The sequence below is a fragment of the Gadus macrocephalus genome, chromosome 12, assembly GCF_031168955.1.
Source record: "Gadus macrocephalus chromosome 12, ASM3116895v1".
NCBI classification, from domain to species: Eukaryota; Metazoa; Chordata; class Actinopteri; order Gadiformes; family Gadidae; genus Gadus; species Gadus macrocephalus.
This window is the reverse complement of record NC_082393.1, coordinates 22970913-22989500: the sequence shown is the minus strand read 5'-3', so window position 1 is coordinate 22989500 and position 18588 is coordinate 22970913. Positions and strand designations below refer to the sequence as shown.

Here is an 18588-nt window from a genome sequence, read left to right as displayed (position 1 = left end):
TTGGGGTTTGTGTGGGAAAAAGTCTGATTTAATTAGTATGTTTTAATTATTATGTTAAAGTTAAAGCTCTTTTCTCTCATCTTTTTGTGAGGAGAAGGCAAACAGGTTTTTGGCCTTGAAAGTGATCTTTCCAACTCTTCTGTGTGTGCATCTATCAAGGAAAACGACTAGAGCTTGAAGGCATATCGCCTGTGAATTGCAGAGACTGTGAAGGGCAGAAGTGTGATGAAACAGCTGGCCATAAGCTACACCTGCAGGGCCATTTAGGCCTCCTGTGTATAATACTGGGGCCCATGTCTGGGTACCTGGGCTCCTTATGTAAGTGCTATCCGCCCAGCGCTACTTAAACTTGGCTATGAGTACGCATATGGTTACACAAGTGCACGGGTGGGAATAAACAAAGGCACCTTGTTGGTATGAATCCTGGTAAGAGATTGTCGCCTAAGCATATACAGAGCCTTCTTAACCCTCGATAACATGTTTGCCTTCTTCTGGTTTTTGTGCCTGCCTTTATTAGGGTTGTAAACCAGCTCAGGATGAAGACTCTTGCTGCTAGAGAGTCATTATCTTATTGGATAGTGGCCGTCACGTTTTATGCCAAAGAGTAGACAGAAAGGGTTGGTCTGTGTTATCCCGGTCAAGCCTGGCTAACCTCATTCCTCAAAGACACGTTATGTCTCTTGACTTTCATGTTACTGTATTATAGTAACAGGTAGTCTGTATTCTGCTTTTAGGCATAATGCGTGGTGTTCCACCTGAGTCCGTTCTAAGGTCCTTGCTTTGCTATCTATAAAGCTTTATTTGATCTCACAAAGAAATGCAATGCACAGCTCTGCGGATTTATACGCTTTACAAGCTTTACATTTCTGTGTGGCTTGATGATTTGAGCTCTCTTGATAAACTGTTTTGCTGCACAGATGAAATTACATGGAGGCAAGGAAAAGTAATCATGCCCAATTCAGACTCCTCGTCTCCACAACAGAGGTCAAACATTATGCTGTTCATCATCTTCTCTAATTAAAACTGTGAGCAGCACACTGAGTAGCTTTACTTTTAAGTTACATCACACTGTATTGCTTTAAGAATAGCATTGTGACGTTGCTTTGTTTGATCCACATTGAGATGTTTGACTTGAGAGATAAAATGCAGTGTTGGTGTTTTTGTTTTTGTGTGAGGCAGGCAGGACTGGCCACTCACTTAGACGCACGCATGACGGAAGCTAGAGTCTCATTGTGCCTGAACACAGCCCCTGGTGGTTTGTTTTGTTCACAGTGTTTGTTGTTCGACCGAAGGTATTCTGTTGCTGTTGTTTTCATCCCGTAGCTGGCGGCAGAAATAGGCACATCATGTGATCTTCATGGTTTAACCCTTTACCAACACACTGGCTGCACAGGACACACTTGAAACACATGTGGTGAATCCCAGCATTTGCTGCCTCAAAAGGCCGCCCGTGAACACCATAGACACGGTTGTCATGTGGGGATCACATGCTCCATGTGATGGACTAACTCGGAGGGTTCCGCGCCAGTGCGACGGTAATTCTTACCTCTGCGATCCTCTATGGCCTGCTCCTCTTAACGAGCCCCGTGTCACACTGAGCACCCATGTTTCCACGGTGTCAGCACTCAAGGGCCTGCTTGATCTTTCCCATTCAATCATGCTCAAGGTTTTATCAGCACCTGGCAATTGCACACGCACGTGTATTTTTTAATTGAATTCACCATTATTCCACCTTCTTCTTTTGGTGTGTTCAGAAGGGAACGTTCCAGCATGGAAACAAACCTCCTCTAGATCGTGAGGCAAGGGGGACTGACAAGGGGAGTCACAACAGGCTACAACAGGTCTCCCTTATCCCAGTTCCCTTGAGAAATGTGCTAGTAAAGGTATCCGTAAGGGGATTCTGCAAGCAGATATGCATGCGAGGACGAGGGGAGGTTGAGACTGCACTGCGGAGGTAGGGTTCAAAGAGAAGAAGAGAAAGACCATGAAAACCACATCCTTCCCAAGAACAAGGGAAATGCAGCAGAGCATGTGGAGATGAGTCAGACCCCAGTCATGTGCTTTGCAATCAATCTTTATACCTGTTGTTGTTGAGTCCTGGAACGATCTATGGCTTACTCACTGATGGGCTCATTAGGATAGTTGCCTCTAACTTTTTTGTTTACAGGATATCCACTTGAAAGCATTTGACTCATCTTGACTCCGTAACCTAATAATCGATCACAAAGTTCCCTTTTCATTTGATTTCCAAACTGTAATAAACAGCAAGCAAGCAAATGTGACATGCCAGCAATTCAATAGGCCCCAGTGTAGGTCCTATTATTCAAATGTGACTCATCAAACTCGCCATTCATTAATCCAATATCGATATCGATATCGATATCGATAGCTCTTCGGCAATCTTGCTCGTAGAGCATCTAAGTACCAACCAAAGGACTGAATGTATTGCACTGAGATATTGATCTGATGTTGTCTCGTTGTGTTACCTCCCTCTGATTGGTCCTGTGGTGTGCCCTCCTCTGATTGGTCCTGTGATGTACTCTCCCTCTGATTGGTCCTGTGCTGTGCTCTCCCTCTGATTGGTCCTGTGATGTACTCTCCCTCTGATTGGTCCTGTGGTGTGCCCTCCTCTGATTGGTCCTGTGATGTACTCTCCCTCTGATTGGTCCTGTGCTGAGCGCTCCTCTGATTGGTCCTGTGGTGTGCGCTCCTCTGATTGGTCCTGTGATGTACTCTCCCTCTGATTGGTCCTGTTGTGTGCGCTCCTCTGATTGGTCCTGTGCTGTGCGCTCCTCTGATTGGTCCTGTGATGTACTCTCCCTCTGATTGGTCCTGTGGTGTGCTCTCCTCTGATTGGTCCGGTGCTGTGCGCTCCTCTGATTGGTCCTGTGATGTACTCTCCCTCTGATTGGTCCTGTGGTGTGCTCTCCCTCTGATTGGTCCTGTGGTGTGCTCTCCTCTGATTGGTCCTGTGATGTGCTCCGCAGGTGCCAGCCCTCAGAGCTCACCGTGGCGCTGGAGGACTGCATGGCCGCTCTGGACCTGTTCCTCAGCAACGACTTTGAGGAGGCCCTGGCCCGGCTCCGAACCAGGTGGGAGGAGGACCCGGGCGCTGCCCACCGGCGCAGCGCTTCTTCTCAGGCTCTGGTTCATGTTCAGTCGGGGCCAGAGACACACATGCTCATTCAACACTATGAAGTCGACACACACACAAATCCAAAGTGATGCAAGGCTTCGAGAGGAATGATACAGCACATTTACATTTAGGTCACTTAGCTGATGCTTTAATCCAGAGTGATTTACAATTTGTGCAAAAGTACATTTTTGTCAGAAGAAAGAGAAACAATTTATCGCCGTCGGTATAGTAAGGATGTTCATAGAACCAAGTGCCTAGCACTTACGATTGTTCAATTAACCCATCTTATCCGTTTGGCTAAGACAAGATGCTAAACAATGCTAAGTAATATTTTCTAGTGCAGGGACGTACAACATACAATAAGTGTGTACATTAAGTGGCAGGATGAACAGACAATAAGTGCACAAGCGGGGTGTGGGGGACTTTGTAACATCTTAAAAGAAGAGCAATTGAACGTATTCATTTAACCAATATATTTATGTATATCTGGGGGAAAGGATAGTGTAGTGGTAAAGGTTTTTTGACTCCCAGCCCAAAGGATCTGGGTCCGATCCCCAAACGTCTGAAGTCCTTGAGCAAGCAAACACCAAAGAGGAATAATCACTGTAAGTCGACTTTAGATCGAAGAGTATGCGTATATTGAGTTTAAAACTCGAATCATCCTAAATCCTACATCTTAAATCCTTAGATTCCCTTCAAAACAATGGGAAGATATCTACGGCTAGGCCTCTGGGAAGAGCTTTGTCGTGAAGGGCCTGGATTCTGATTGGCTGCGCTGTGGCCGCGCGGTTAGTTGCTCACATTACAGTGGCGTTCACGTAACACACAACTCCCTCTCCCACACCTAACATGCGCTATTGTGCTCCGCTGCAGTCGTCGGGTTTCTCCCATTGTTCACGGAGGATTCTCCCGTCCATTATCGTGACCTTCATCTCGTCCCTTTTCCCGGTCAGCTCGTTCCCTCCTGGGTTCGCCTCAGAGTACACAATACCAGCGCTCCCGCTCTGTTGGGAAGCTGGTAAAGTACACAAAGTATAGGTTTACCTGGAGCCCTTGTTTGGGGATCTAGGTATTCCTGCTAGGCCAACGTATCTTCTTTCCACGTAAGGGGGAAGTGGTACGAGCTGGAGGGAAGGGATTCCATTTTATGTTTCATTCACACTCTCTTCTGTAACCTACTATCTATGCATATATAATACAAATAAAAAATTATATATATATTTATAGAGCACTTCTCTGGGTCCTATAAGGAACTTCACATGACATAAAAGAGCGGGGCCATGGGGTGTAGAACAGGTGTTGAGGATGGGAGTTTGTTACCTCTATGAGTGCTTGATGGGGACTGGTGGAAGTGATCTCTTGACTGAGTGAACGAGCGGATTAGCAGCAATGTTCTGGACGTGCTGTAAAGTTTTACAACATCAATAGTACGTGGACAATGACTTGGTCATTACGCTGTCAGAAGTGTTCCTGATGATTTACCCGCCGCGGGGTCACGCCAACTGCACACGTCAGACGTGTTATTGAAACCACATGGCTTTGCAGTTTCATTGATATTTCAAATCTCCATACCATCCTCCCACCTTCTGACCCCAGTGGTGCCCCCCCGAGCTACCCAGGGGCTAAATTGATCGTAGGCTATTGGGTTGATTCGGTTATTCATGAAGCGGAACTGCGCCTTAAAACTAATGCAATTGAATCATCTATCTCTCTTTGTCTACATGCAATGAAACTTTCTCTTCCTATTGTCCAGTCTCTACTTCCTCGTTGCCCATGTCGGGACCCGGTTGGCTTTCCTCCGGTACACTGGTCAGTCCAGTGTTCGGAGTGGGCTCCCCATCCTAATGACACACACCACATAGATTGCTGCATGTACGGAAACACTTAGTTTAAACAGGAGAGCTTTCCTCCTTAAATTCAATACTGTTCAGGGCCGTCAGCAGTGGATCCACCTCAAAGAGCCCCTTTCATCAGCCACTGGATTCATCGTGTTTGTTTTCTCGGCTCTTACTGTAGAAATCGTAATGCGGTCATGCATTTTCTATTAGGGTGGAAAAAGCTAAGATCCTTGAAGACATACAAAAAATTTGACGTGATTTTTAGCTTGACACAAAGACACTTGGGTACGTACACACACAAAACACACCCACACAGGCACACATACACACTTTTATGCGTTTGTTTGCCAGGCTCACTGTTCAAACATAATAAACGGTGGGAGGTTTCGAGATAACGTGTCAATTTATGTTCAAGTTACAGCAGATCCCCTTTCACATCCGAGCAGTTTCCACCCACAGAATCTGGGCCAGCATGCACACGCGCACACACACACACACACACACACACACACACACACACACACACACACACACACACACACACACACACACACACACACACACACACACACACACACACACACACACACACACACTCACTCCAGCCCTTCTGTTCAAACATGCTGGTCGGCAAAGCGTCACTTCGAGTCTTTCCGATCCATTCCTCTTCAGTGAGGCTCCAGGAGCGGCTGGGTCCAGATGGTACAGAGGTTTTGCTATACCCGGACTCTCACAGCTGAGGGAGGGGCTTTTGTCGTCCATGGTGACACCCATAACAAATATGTATTTTATTTATATGCAGGGACACACCGCTTCAGTGCTGTGGCTCAGAAAAGGAGAACAAGACCAAAAATAAACGTCTTGTTTTATATACCTTTAAATGATTTACCGAGAGTTGCCACACGTGTGCGTAAGCACATTGGCCAGATGGGCAGAAACCCACGGCGGTAGAGAGACAGTACATAAAGTACTTTCTGCCTGTTGTCAGGACGTACACGCGAGATGACGAGGCACTAAGCACTCCAGTAGCGCCCCCTCCTTTGCGCTGTTTTTTTAAAGCACAGAGGTAAAAATAACCAGCACTCCCTGACCGAGAGCTGTCGTCACAGAGGGGCGAGGTCCCGTGCTGTGGCAGGGAGGCTGAGGCTCTAGTTAAAGTCCCAGGCCACTGCCAAATACTTTGGATTCTCAGCCCATTCTCCACATGCCCACTAGAGATCCAGTGATCAGTTCAACTAGTATCTCTCCCCTAGACGTTAGGACATAATGTGAGGTAATGCCACATCGATGTGACGCAGTGGGCCTCCTCAGCCATTGGGAGCTGTGATCAGATGTCTTTCAGTGTAGACTAGTGCTCTGGCTCAACTCATAACCTTTGTTTTTAGGTAGGCTGGGCCGACGTCATTGGCGCCCTCACTTCCTGGTCTCCACCAGGAAGCACAATCTAATTGTCCTTCAATAAAATTATATTTTTACAAAAATGTTTCAATTGACTGGAACAGATTCCCTATCTTGGTTTGGCTTACTAAACGTTGACCTGTTTTATAATATAACTTATAATATAATGTTTTATTTAGAATTTTTCCAATGTTCGACTTTACTTTCTCTCTCACGTGCACACACACACACACGCTCGCGCCCACTAACACACACACACACACACACACACACACACACACACACACACACACACACACACACACACACACACACACACACACACACACACACACACACACATACATCTGCAGACATATACGCTAGCGTAACTGCATTACAATATGAATGCAACTGCTGTACTGCATTATCTTGATGAATAGAGTAATAGTGGTCAGAGCCGATTGGTTCACCGTGCTAATGTCCACATTCAGGGATGGCTGGATGTTTGCCGGTCACATGAATGATTGTAAATGGCAGTGAAATGTCGATTATGTAGACATACAGCATTCCACGTCGAACTTCTCCCATATCCACATTGTTCCCTAATCAATTTTAGTCAGTCCTGTTTGGTTGGATTGTGTGTGTGTGTGTGTGTGTGTGTGTGTGTGTGTGTGTGTGTGTGTGTGTGTGTGTGTGTGTGTGTGTGTGTGTGTGTGTGTTTGTGTGTGTGCATGCGTTTGTGTGTTTTAGTGTGTGTGTGTCTGTGTGCGCGTGCGCGTGCGTGTTCCATTATTTGTAGGACAAAGCTAAATCACAGGGTTTTGACGTGTTTGTGTGTGCCGACAATGTCATAGATCACCTCTCCCGATGTACAGATAGCCAGAGATGTAGGTTGTCCCGAGGGGGAGTTAGGGTGTGACGGTAGCAGCAGACATCGGCATGCAGGGAGAATGGCTGGGCAGCAGCCATAGGTTGTCCTCCATCAAACCTTTCTCTGTTCCGTCAGCTTATCACGTCATTGTGAATGAACCATTCCCCGTCATTCTCACATGACCCGATTCCTCCATCCTCTTTCGTAGAGCTTGGCTTCGGGTTCAATCTCACCCCTACTCACCCTCCCTTCCTCTCCTTCAACCCCAACCACATCCTAAACACAGAATACAATATACTATTATCAAACCGGAAACATAGGGTTCCAACATTCAGAAAGGTTAGACTGAAGCACTCTTTCGTTCACCAGTCAATCCTCGAACTGAATCAGGCACTTAATCCCATGCATGCTATTTGTGGGTCTTGAGGGTCCTGTCTTGTCTGTGTTGTTGTAAATAGAGCTGCCGGGATTCAAGACAAATTTCAGACTTGCTCTGACAATAGAGAAATCTGTATTATCTTATTGTATCGTGTTTTACTCACCCCTACTCACCCCTTCCTTTGTACAGGACCAAAGACAGCATGTATCATGCGCTGACCTACGCCACCATCTTGGAGATGCAGGCCATGATGACCTTTGAACCGGCCCACATCCTGGCTGCCGGCAACACCATGAAGGAGGCCCAGGCAGTCTGCCAGCGGTGAGACCGGTGTGGGGATGTCTTCCATGATGTGTGTGTGTGTGTGTGTGTGTGTGTGTGTGTGTGTGTGTGTGTGTGTGTGTGTGTGTGTGTGTGTGTGTGTGTGTGTGTGTGTGTGTGTGTGTGTGTGTGTGTGTGTGTGTGTGTGTGTGTGAGATACATACCGACGGGGTCAACTATATAAGGTAGCCAGCTCGTTGGGGGCAGTTATCGTTAGATATCTTGCTCAGGGACACTTAGCTAGGAGTAGCCTGAGATCGAACCAGACAAGAAGCTCTACTTCCTAAGCGAATGCCGCCCATAGAATAATGTCATAGTGGGATGTCACCCACAATTCGTTTTTCAAATCATATTATTTTGTTATTCTGCATAAATCCTCTTCAGGTCTGTTGCAGCATTGAGGGTGAATGGATTCCATCGAGAAAGCAATGTATGTTTGTGTTCCTAGAAGATGTATCATGCCACACCCTTGGGCATCGTCTCTTTTTGAGCTAAGCTTGAAGCTATCCTTGTTGCGGCTGACATCCAGTGGTGTGCCAGCAGCAGAGGGCAGAGCTCTTGGAGGCCCTCAGTCCTACCAGCCAGGGACACTTCACAACCACTCGCCACACTCTAGAATCACGCTGGGAAAACGGGCGTCTCACATGTCAAGTCCGCCCAACATGCCAACACAGAGCAGACGTCCCATAATTAGATTTGATCGGCCAAACCACACCCATTCGTCATCATGTCACCAACCTCAGCTCAGAAGCATTGAAAGAGCTTCTCTCAGCCCATGCAGAATTCATGTTTTTTTCTCTTATGTTTCGGTTCATAACGGGTGTCGTCTTTACACTTTTCTGCGTGGCTGGGTTATGGTGTTTCCCTGAACCCGATGAAGCATTGACAGTAACAACGTTCATCCGCACAGCAGCCTGACCTTGAAGCAAATGTATTTTTGCATGCATTTGATTTTGGATGATTTACTGTTCTGTACATCTCTTGTTTTGTTTTTGCTAGATACCGTAAAAAGTCGACTTTTGCCAGCAAAAACTTTACAGAAGGTCAGTATCATGTGATAAATGATTGAGTACCATGTTAGTAATTTAGTTGTGTTTTATATATAAGATGATGAATCACATGTAATGACTCATGGGATTTAATGCATTGCACAAGTCACATAATCATATTATGTTATTTATTCTATATTGTACTATATATATAGCCTATAATATATATATTATATATACTGTATATATATTAACTGTATATAACTGTACACACATATATATATATATATATATATATATATATATAATATATATATAGTCGTCATTTCATCACATCATGTCATATATTAAGTAGTAATATAATCTCCCCCTGATGGCAAAATAATGGAAGGTGGAAGAGCAGACACTATTTTAGCATTAATGGATAGATTCTCTCGTATTTAATAAGGATTCTACGCATTGATGGTTGTTATGAATGAGGGGTTTGTCACATGCAAATCAATGACTTTCTGTTTGAACCTGTATCCTGTGTGTGTGTGTGTATGTGTGTGTGTGCGTGCTTGTATGTGTGTTTGTGGTTGTGTGTGTGTGTGTGTGTGTGTGTGTGTGTGTGTGTGTGTGTGTGTGTGTGTGTGTGTGTGTGTGTGTGTGTGTGTGTGTGTGTGTGTGTGTGTGTGTGTGTGTGTGTGTGTGTGTTGCTCTGTCATGCTGCAGCATCCGAGCTCTACTGCGCTAGCGCTTTGAGGCTGTTTGACTGAAGATAACTGTGATGTAATCATTTTCACCTCAGAGGAACTGCACGCTGAGGTGTGCTATGCCGAATGTCTCCTGCAGAGGGCAGCCCTAACCTTCCTTCAGGTTAGAGCATGTACTTTATAACACACAATCAGCGCGTTACCTGGAAGGAAAATCAAAACATTTTATTTGATGTATAAATAATATATATTCTGTTTATCTCTTTTACTTCTGATTTCTTTTCTGTACTTCCTGATTTTCTAATGTATCTCGTTCTGTTTCTCTCTCCTACTCATTCAGGATGAAAACATGATCAGTTTCATTAAAGGAGGGATCAAAGTGAGGAACAGCTACCAGACATACAAGTGAGAATGTGAAATATATTGAATTCTCCTGCCCGTTTCACGGGTGTTCTCCACCATGCCACCCTATCGGACCCCAGGAAACGTGCATGTATTTGTACAGGCCTTGATGACAGATACGGCCTGCAGTCTCAGAAGCTCCACATGCCCACTTATAAAGGTTTATCCTCTAACACTCAAAGAGGAATCTGTGTTAGAATTCAGAAAGAACAACTGAAAAACCGAGGAGAATACCTGTTATATAAATAAACATGTACGCCCCCGTGTGTGTGTGTGTGTGTGTGTGTGTGTGTGTGTGTGTGTGTGTGAGGGGGGGGGTGGGTGGGTGGGTGGGTGGATGTGAGAAATAAATCACAACAAAAAACAGAAAAAATAATGGGCAACGTAAGGTAATTGTCTATGGATACCCGTTAACCTTGCCCTTTGGACTTTATTATAGTTTGACACACTATTAAATAAAAAGTGTATTTATTAACTGTGCGTTTTGTTCCCCCCTCCCCCCCCGGCAGAGAGCTCCATTCGGTCCTGCAGTCCTCAGGCTTCGCCCACGGAGGCAACCACGGGCACTTTGAGGGCGGGGTCAAGCTGGGCGTCGGTGCCTTCAATCTGGTGAGGCGCGGTTTAACGACTGTAACGTGATTTCTAAAGCAGACCTGGATTAAATATTATTGTGTATACATTTGATTGCGCCTTTATTTTACCCGGTGAGCCTTTTGAGATTAAACATCAATTTTACATAAGTGACTTAGATAAAACAGCACAACAAGTCAAGTAAAGTTGGCACAGACCAGAAATAACCAATTTCAATGCAAACGGATGAGGGATGAGTAATAGAGATACACTAGGAAAGTCAGTAATAAAAAAATGAACGGGCTATAGAGGCTGACTCTAGGCCCTTGATGAAAGTCTTCAAAACATATACAGAAATTGTTTGCATATTTTTAGGTCAGCATTGGCCTGGCTCCGCCCGCCTAAGTACTTCCTCTCAATTTGAATTTCCCTTCCGTACTAGGTCTGGGTCTGCGGTATGTCAGTGGGTTTTCTCCGTCTAAATTTTCTGCGTCCAATCAGCGAACAGAGGGAGTGGCTGAGATCAATGACGTTAAAGTCAGGTCTCGTTGACGGACATCTTCACCCAAGGTGATTGGTTTGTTTACAGCCTGCGCGCAACATGATTCACGGCCAAACGTTAGCGATTGTTTATGGCAGATCCAGAGTGGCACTGTTTTAAACTTCAGACACCTGCCTTCAAGTGAGTTAACGTTAACGTTTCTCAATTGAGTAGGTCCAGACTCTACTCTCTGTGCAAATGAAATGAAGTACGAGAGTTCCCCCCATATTGCTGCTACAGAGTAGCAGGAATGATTCACTTACGCGTTTACAGTCATATCTACCAAATCTCAGAATAGAAACTGCCAAGACCAGAATCAGTTTTATTGCTGAGAAATTACCCACACTTACCCCCGGTCTTCAGAAATACAGAAATGATGACTAAAAATGTAACCGAAAATGTTCATAATATATATCCAGCCCACGTATTTATTGTTAATACATCTCAACCAGTACACCTGGATGAAGAAATGTTCCAATAAAAAAATACACGCGAAATAAATACACAAAAAATAAATATACACAAAGTAAACACACATCAGATAAATACATGTTGAAAAAAATAAACGTCTAAGAAATCTATGTTCAATAAATAAGTTAAAAAAAAATCCATGTTCAATAAAGTTGATTCAATCCAACGTTCTCCTGCAGATGATCTCCATGTTGCCTACCCGGACCCTGCGACTGTTGGAGTTTGTGGGCTTCTCGGGGAACAAAGTGAGTGAGTGGCCTTGTTAGAGAGGAGCGTTATGAATAGACCGGCCGATACTCTGTTGTGGTGGATGTGGTGAGACTGTTATTCATTTGTGCTGTGCAGGAGTTTGGCCTCCAGCAGCTGCAGGAGGGGTGCGTGGAGAACACTTTCCGCTCGTTCTTGTGCAACATGCTGCTGCTCTGCTACCACACCTTCATGAGCTTCATACTGGGTGAGGAGTGAGGACACACACATGCTCACATACTGTAGACACACACAAACACACACACACTACAATTACAATTAGGGCAGCGACTTACTTCGGTTAATACACACATTGACAAACCGACGGCAGAGTCAACCATGCAAGGCGACAGCCAGCTCGTCAGGAGCAGTTAGGGTTAAGTGTCTTGCTCAGGGACACATCAACACTCATCTAGGAGGAGCTGGGGATCGAACTAGCAACCATTCAGTTACAAGACAACTGCTCTACCTCCTGAGCTAAGCCCACCCTCACAAACACACATTCACACACACACACACACACACACACACACACACACACACACACACACACACACACACACACACACACACACACACACACACACACACACACACACACACACACATAAGCATGCATGTACGCACACACAAATTTAAGCATATACATATAAGCATGCACGCACACAAACAGACACCCACACAAATAAACATATACATAGGCACACACACAAAAACACATACCACACGCACACGCACACACAAACACACAAACACACACACACATTAAACAACACACACACCAAAATAGACCCTAAAGAAAACATAGAGAGTGTGTTATAGTGTTGACGTTGATGTTTGTTCTCGCTGTTTGCCACTGTAGGCACCGGAGAGGGAGATGTGGGAGACGCAGAGAAACTGCTAGAGCCATACCTCAAAAAGTACCCCAAGGTTGGCCATCAGTACTGCCTGGTTTGGTGTAAAGTGCTTGCTCTGAGAGAAGTGGATGAGGGTCATGAATGGGCCAATATTTATTTCCATGTTTAATTCCGGCTAGCTCCGCGACAGATTCACTAGCATCATCGGACGCTACAAATTCCTGTTTTGCTATTGTAAAACGATTTAACTAATTAACTGATTACAAAAACCTATTTAAAGATAAATGGAAAGCCCCGAGTAAAATGACACCACTGTCTGTGTCTTTGTATGAAATTTTCCTGTGGTGATGCAGACATCGAGGAATGTCTTTTCAAAAATGGACTAATGGGAATGTTGCCAGATTGGATCTTCCTGCTGTAACGTGGTTGTCTCTCACAGGGTTCCATCTTCTTGTTCTTCGCTGGTCGAATCGAGGTGATCAAAGGAAACCTGGATGCTGTGAGTGCCTGTCACGTCAAGCTGCCTTTGTGGGGGCCGCCAATTCAATCATTCATGAATCAATGCTATAATTATAGTAGGATTATGAATGCTAACATCATTAATTAGTCATCGTGTTGTCATGTGTTTCAAACCAATTCATTTGGCGACTCATATTATGTGTTTAGCAAAGCATGTAGTGTCCGTAGACTATTTTGTCGTTACTCCCATTTAGACTTTATGCTCTGAATAGTCGCGGGCTCTGTTTGAATCAATCCTTTGGCCAATGACCTCATTGGACAGAACATCGACGGCTACTGTTTTGTATCAGGCTATTGACCGGTTCGAGGAGTGCTGTGAGGCCCAGCAGCAGTGGAAGCAGTTCCACCACATGTGCTACTGGGAGCTGATGTGGTGCTTTACATACAAGCGCCACTGGAAGATGGCCTACTTCTACGCCGACCTGCTCAGCAAGGAGAACTCGTGGTCCAAGGTAGGTGAGCTTGTTTTCCGCTCTAAGAGCATTGGGGATGTGTGGTAAGTTGTGGGCACACCCAGGCCTAAGAAGGTGATGTTTATTTACATTAAAGCCTCAAGCCATTTGAAAATAGCCTCCCATCCAATTATTCATTTTTTGGATTAATACTTAACTTTGGTCCTGGCTTGGCAGTTATTGATTTCTAAATATGGCCGCTGCCTTGAACTCCGGTTGAAAGCAAATGAAAAACAGGCTTATCGGAAATAACGGGATTGATAACACAGGTATAGTTGTATCCAAAACCAACACACTTTGAGCAGCTTGCATGTGTGTTGTGGAGCAGGATAAACTGAACAAAAGAGTAAACTAATGCGCAAGTCATTTACTTTTGCCCCTTGTCCTTGTGTCCTTGTGTCCTTATGTTCCTATATCCTTTGTCCTCATTGTCTGCTTGCATCTCAAAGGAGAAATAAGAGATGAAATTGCAGTGGTAACAGTCTCTTGTGCTCCGCGTCCCTCCAGGCCACCTATGCGTACATGAAAGGCGCCTACCTCAGCATGCTGACTAAGGACGACTGCCTCACATTTGGGGAGACTGAGATCACTCTGTTCAGGTAGAAAGTGAAAGTGATTATTTTAGAAGCTACAGAAATGAGGTTACAGTGAATCCACCCCGCTATATTGCTGGCATAGAAAAGCAGTTATGATTCACACACACATCATTCCCACCATACAGCTGCCACAGAGAAGCAGGAATGTTTCACTCACGCATTATTACGATCAAATCTTGCACATCTCTGAATGTAGATGATCAATTGATATCCGAGATTGACTGCCGAGAAATGAGTCCCTACTTGTGATCAAAGTTTAATTCCAACATCCACGACATCCAGGAATGTTTCACTCAGGCATTATTACGATCAAATCTTGCACATCTCTGAATATAGATGATCTCTTGATATCAGAGATTGACTGCCGAGAAATTAGTCACTACTTGTGATCAAAGTTTAATTCCAACATCCACGACCATGGCCTTATTTTTTGAAGGTAGAAAGCAACAGCATTTAAAAAAGAAATATTGCCATTGTTGTTTATTAAATTGTTGACATGATGTACTACCCAGACAGGTGCCGGGCCTGAAGCAGAAAATAGCCGGCAAGTCCTTGCCGACAGAGAAGTTTGCCATCAGGAAGGCCCGGCGGTACTTGGCAGAGAGGCCCATTCCTCTTCCTGTTCCTCCTCTGGTCTGTACTGCATTACCACTGCCGTCATCTTCAGGCTATTTAGGGAGAGCACTAAAAAGCTACATTGTGTGGGCTGGGCTTGCTAATCAACTGTTTTAGTCGAAGGCCTGCTGTTGTTACTCTTTGGCTCGAATGTGCGTGTGTGGGTCTTTGTTGACGTCTGCATTGGTATACTGTCTCCATAGGAAATGATGTACATCTGGAACGGATATACTGTCATTGGAAAGCACAGAGACCTGACGGAGGCAATGCTAAAAACACTGGATGAGGCACAGGCTACACTTGACAGCAGTCCAAGTAAATAAAAAACCTTTTGGGATTTTTCAAATCAATGGCCCTTGCTGATTGTATTCTTATAGACCTCATGCAACACATTCATTTTTAATGCAATTTTTCTTTTTCTTTTTGCATTAACTACACCACAACATAGCATGAATCCATTCCTGACACCAATTTCTAATATATGCATGCGTTGCGGCTGCTATACTTGTGTAGCAGGTTACAATTGAATTGAATTGTATTGTAAATATGCTTCTACAAACCAAGGTATGAATCCACTCCACAGTGGTTTCACAGAGTCTGGTCATTGTGTTCACTAGGGACTGAGTTCTCCATAGACGACCAGTGCCTGGTGAGCCTGCTCAGAGGACTCTGTCTCAAACATCTGGGACACCAGGATGAGGCCGAAGCCTATTTCACCCTCATCCTCTGCAAGTAAGCCACTGTCCCACATACAGCCATGTACACAGACAATGGGTTTGGGTGTTAGACTCCAAGCCAAAGTGTTCTGCTTCAACCCCCCCAATGTCTCCAGCCGACCCACAGGGGTCCTTGATCAAGATCCTTAGCCACAAACTGCTGCATTAATAAAATCAGTCTGTGTGCCAAATTGTAAAATTAACACACATACCACAAGGCTTAGATTAAACACCTAGATTTAATTATCCCTATAGTTTTATGTCTGTATATTCATTTTATAGTGTATACTATTTGCCATTACAAAGAGATCTCTGACCAAACTGCCTTGTTATTTTTTGTGTCTGTTCTGTTGCCCCCCCCAGTGAGTCCCAGATAAAGTATGACCACTACCTGGTCCCCAATGCCCTGCTGGAGCATGGCCTGCTATGTCTGGAGCAAGGCAGGAAAGAGGAGGGAATCAAACTCCTGGAAGCAGCAAAGTAAGTAGGAGGCAGAGCCTGCTGAAGCCTTACCTTCTCTTGGTACATCCATCATATTGTTTTATCAGGGACCTTCTCCCCATCCTACCTACCAACAAGGTGCATTAACGCATGAATGGACGGAGCAGGATGCTACTACTGCTACTACTAATAATAATAATAATAATGCATTTTATTTATGGGCGCCTTTCTTGACACTCAAGGTCACCTTTAACAAATCAAACATTCATAAGAGCAAACAAAAAACATCAACAACAACATAATAAAACCGTGTACAAGGGAAAAACAGTGGGGTCATTCTAGTCCCAAGAATGCAACTGAGTTAAAGGTTAAGTTTTCCGGTGAGATTTGAAAGGGATAATGGAACTGAAGTTGGATGTCATGAGGCAGAGAGTTCCAGAGGTGGGGGGCTGAGCGACTGAATGCTCTTGACCCAATGGTAACCAGGTGAGCAGGTGGGAGGGTGAGCTGGATGGAGGAAGACGGTCTGAGAGAACGGGTGGGTGTCTTGATATGGAGGAGCTCGGTAAGATACTGAGGGGCCAAGATTGTTGATGGCCTTGAAAGTGAGAAGCAGGATCTTGTAAATGATGCGATATTTGATGGGGAGCCAATGGAGTTGCTGCAGGACAGGTGTTATGTGACTGATTGAGGGGGTTTTACTAATGATACGGGCTGCAGAGTTTTGTACCAGTTGTAATTTCTGTATCGACATAGCAGGTAAACCAAAGAGGAGAGAGTTGCAGTAGTCCAGACGCGATGCGACCGGGGTGTGAACCAGAATCTCAGCACTGTTGGGGGAGAGGGATGGGCGCAGGCGAGAGGTGTTACGTATGCTGACCGAGTGACATTATTGATATGGGCCTGAAATGATAGGGTGCTATCCAGGATGACATAGGGTGCTATCCATGAAGACATACTGTGGAGTTGTGCTCCATAAGCCAAGTGCATTACGTTCGATAAGGAACAACTGTTCACATTTTATTTTTTAAGTGAACATTCTTAGGGATCTTTATTCTTAAAAGGAATTCTAATTATTTCGAAATGTAACCAATGTCGTGAAGATTATAAAGGATTTCTGTCCTCTGCTTTTCAGGGCAAATTATAAAAACTACTCCATGGAGTCACGGACACACTTCCGTATCCAGGCGGCTCTGCACAAGGCGAGGGGCGCGGCTGAAAACGGGACGTACGTGCAGACCAGTCCCTAACGCCCGGAGCTCCGCCACGCCATGAGATCACAAACTGCTTCCTGTGGGCCGCGATCCCTTGACTCTCTACTAAACAAGCCGCCTGCCGGGGTCGTGGACCCGGATAGAGCACCAAACTATACTCCAACAGAGCAAGCGAGCCACCTCCCCGAACCGCCAAGCTCATTCCCACGTTCGTCATTCCTCTGTGAATTAGAGACTGCTTTGAGTAAAATGACTTGACCTGAGATAGTGTAATAAAATATAGCAGAGTGAGACATTACATGCCACAATATAGCACAATGCGGTATAATAAGGTACAGCATACCAACGCCCTGTGTCATCTCCCAATGCATTTATACAAAGCTATTATAAGAACATAACCAGGGGGTTCATCCTACTAAAATGATTCTGTGTAAACCAGACATGCCTCGCGAGCACCTGGGTCTCATAATGTCTTCATTACTGTGATCGCTGAACATTTATTGTATTGTTTATTTATTAACTAAAAGATGATGCCTTTTACTAAAATGTCCTATTTTAAGAGGACTGATGAATGTGTCTTTTAGAAAGGCAGACCCTCTCCTCTTTTCTCCTACTGGTGTGTGGGATCGATGCCAACGGTACTTGAGTAGTGACAAACGGGCCATTCAGGCAGACTGCGACAGGCCTGCTTGCTTGTCAGCCTATTGCGTCTTTAGTAGGTGAAAAGAGCATTGAATGATGACCACTACTTTTCTGTGCTTTGTAAACATCTTCTACTGCTTCCGTCTCCACCACTGTAGAGTTTTTGCAAATATATAGGCGGACTTGTACATCCTAGCCGTGCTATTGTATCAAAACAAGTGAAAACTTGCTAGGTCATGTTGTTTTGTATATTTTTGTTTTGCTAAACAACTGATTTGCAAGGCATGAGCTCTCCTGATTTGTCTCAGATGTTGGAAACTTGAAATTAGAGCTCTGTGGGTATATTGCTGAAGTTTGGGATTAAGAAATTAACCAAGAGTCTATTTAGACTTTTTAACGGTGAGGGAAATTTCTATTTTGCATTGTTTTATCTGTTTGGAAATTATTGCAAATGATCTTACAATCTTATGATCGGTTGGTTTATTTCTTCACTGGTGTTGCTTATTTACAGATTTTCTTCAAACTTTAGTCACACTGTGATGTAAAAGGTCGGTGTATCTTAGGGGCATGGCAACAATTAACCTGAGTGACATTCCTGTACATAATGAATGTTTCTTTTTTCTAATTCAAAATGAAAAATGACATAAGAAACCAAATCATTGCGACTTCATGTTGTGTGTTCTCTCTTTATCATACC

General features: G+C 44.5%; 1 protein-coding gene across 2 annotated transcripts in view; it reads left to right on the top strand.

Annotated features, from left to right (window-relative positions):
- The window catches only part of ttc39a (tetratricopeptide repeat domain 39A), a 25797-nt gene extending 7250 nt beyond the window's left edge, over window positions 1-18547 (top strand). For both annotated transcript variants that reach the window (XM_060067170.1, XM_060067171.1), the window contains 17 exons: window positions 2988-3092; window positions 7794-7925; window positions 8925-8968; window positions 9705-9772; window positions 9950-10014; window positions 10521-10620; window positions 11773-11838; window positions 11939-12047; window positions 12702-12769; window positions 13136-13195; window positions 13506-13667; window positions 14175-14266; window positions 14776-14896; window positions 15082-15193; window positions 15496-15610; window positions 15958-16074; window positions 17171-18547. In XM_060067170.1, coding sequence (XP_059923153.1) covers window positions 2988-3092; window positions 7794-7925; window positions 8925-8968; window positions 9705-9772; window positions 9950-10014; window positions 10521-10620; window positions 11773-11838; window positions 11939-12047; window positions 12702-12769; window positions 13136-13195; window positions 13506-13667; window positions 14175-14266; window positions 14776-14896; window positions 15082-15193; window positions 15496-15610; window positions 15958-16074; window positions 17171-17285 — 1651 coding nt within the window. In that variant the 3' untranslated portion in view covers window positions 17286-18547. The remainder of the gene's footprint in view (window positions 1-2987; window positions 3093-7793; window positions 7926-8924; window positions 8969-9704; window positions 9773-9949; window positions 10015-10520; window positions 10621-11772; window positions 11839-11938; window positions 12048-12701; window positions 12770-13135; window positions 13196-13505; window positions 13668-14174; window positions 14267-14775; window positions 14897-15081; window positions 15194-15495; window positions 15611-15957; window positions 16075-17170) is intronic.
- Window positions 18548-18588: the final 41 nt, after the last annotated feature.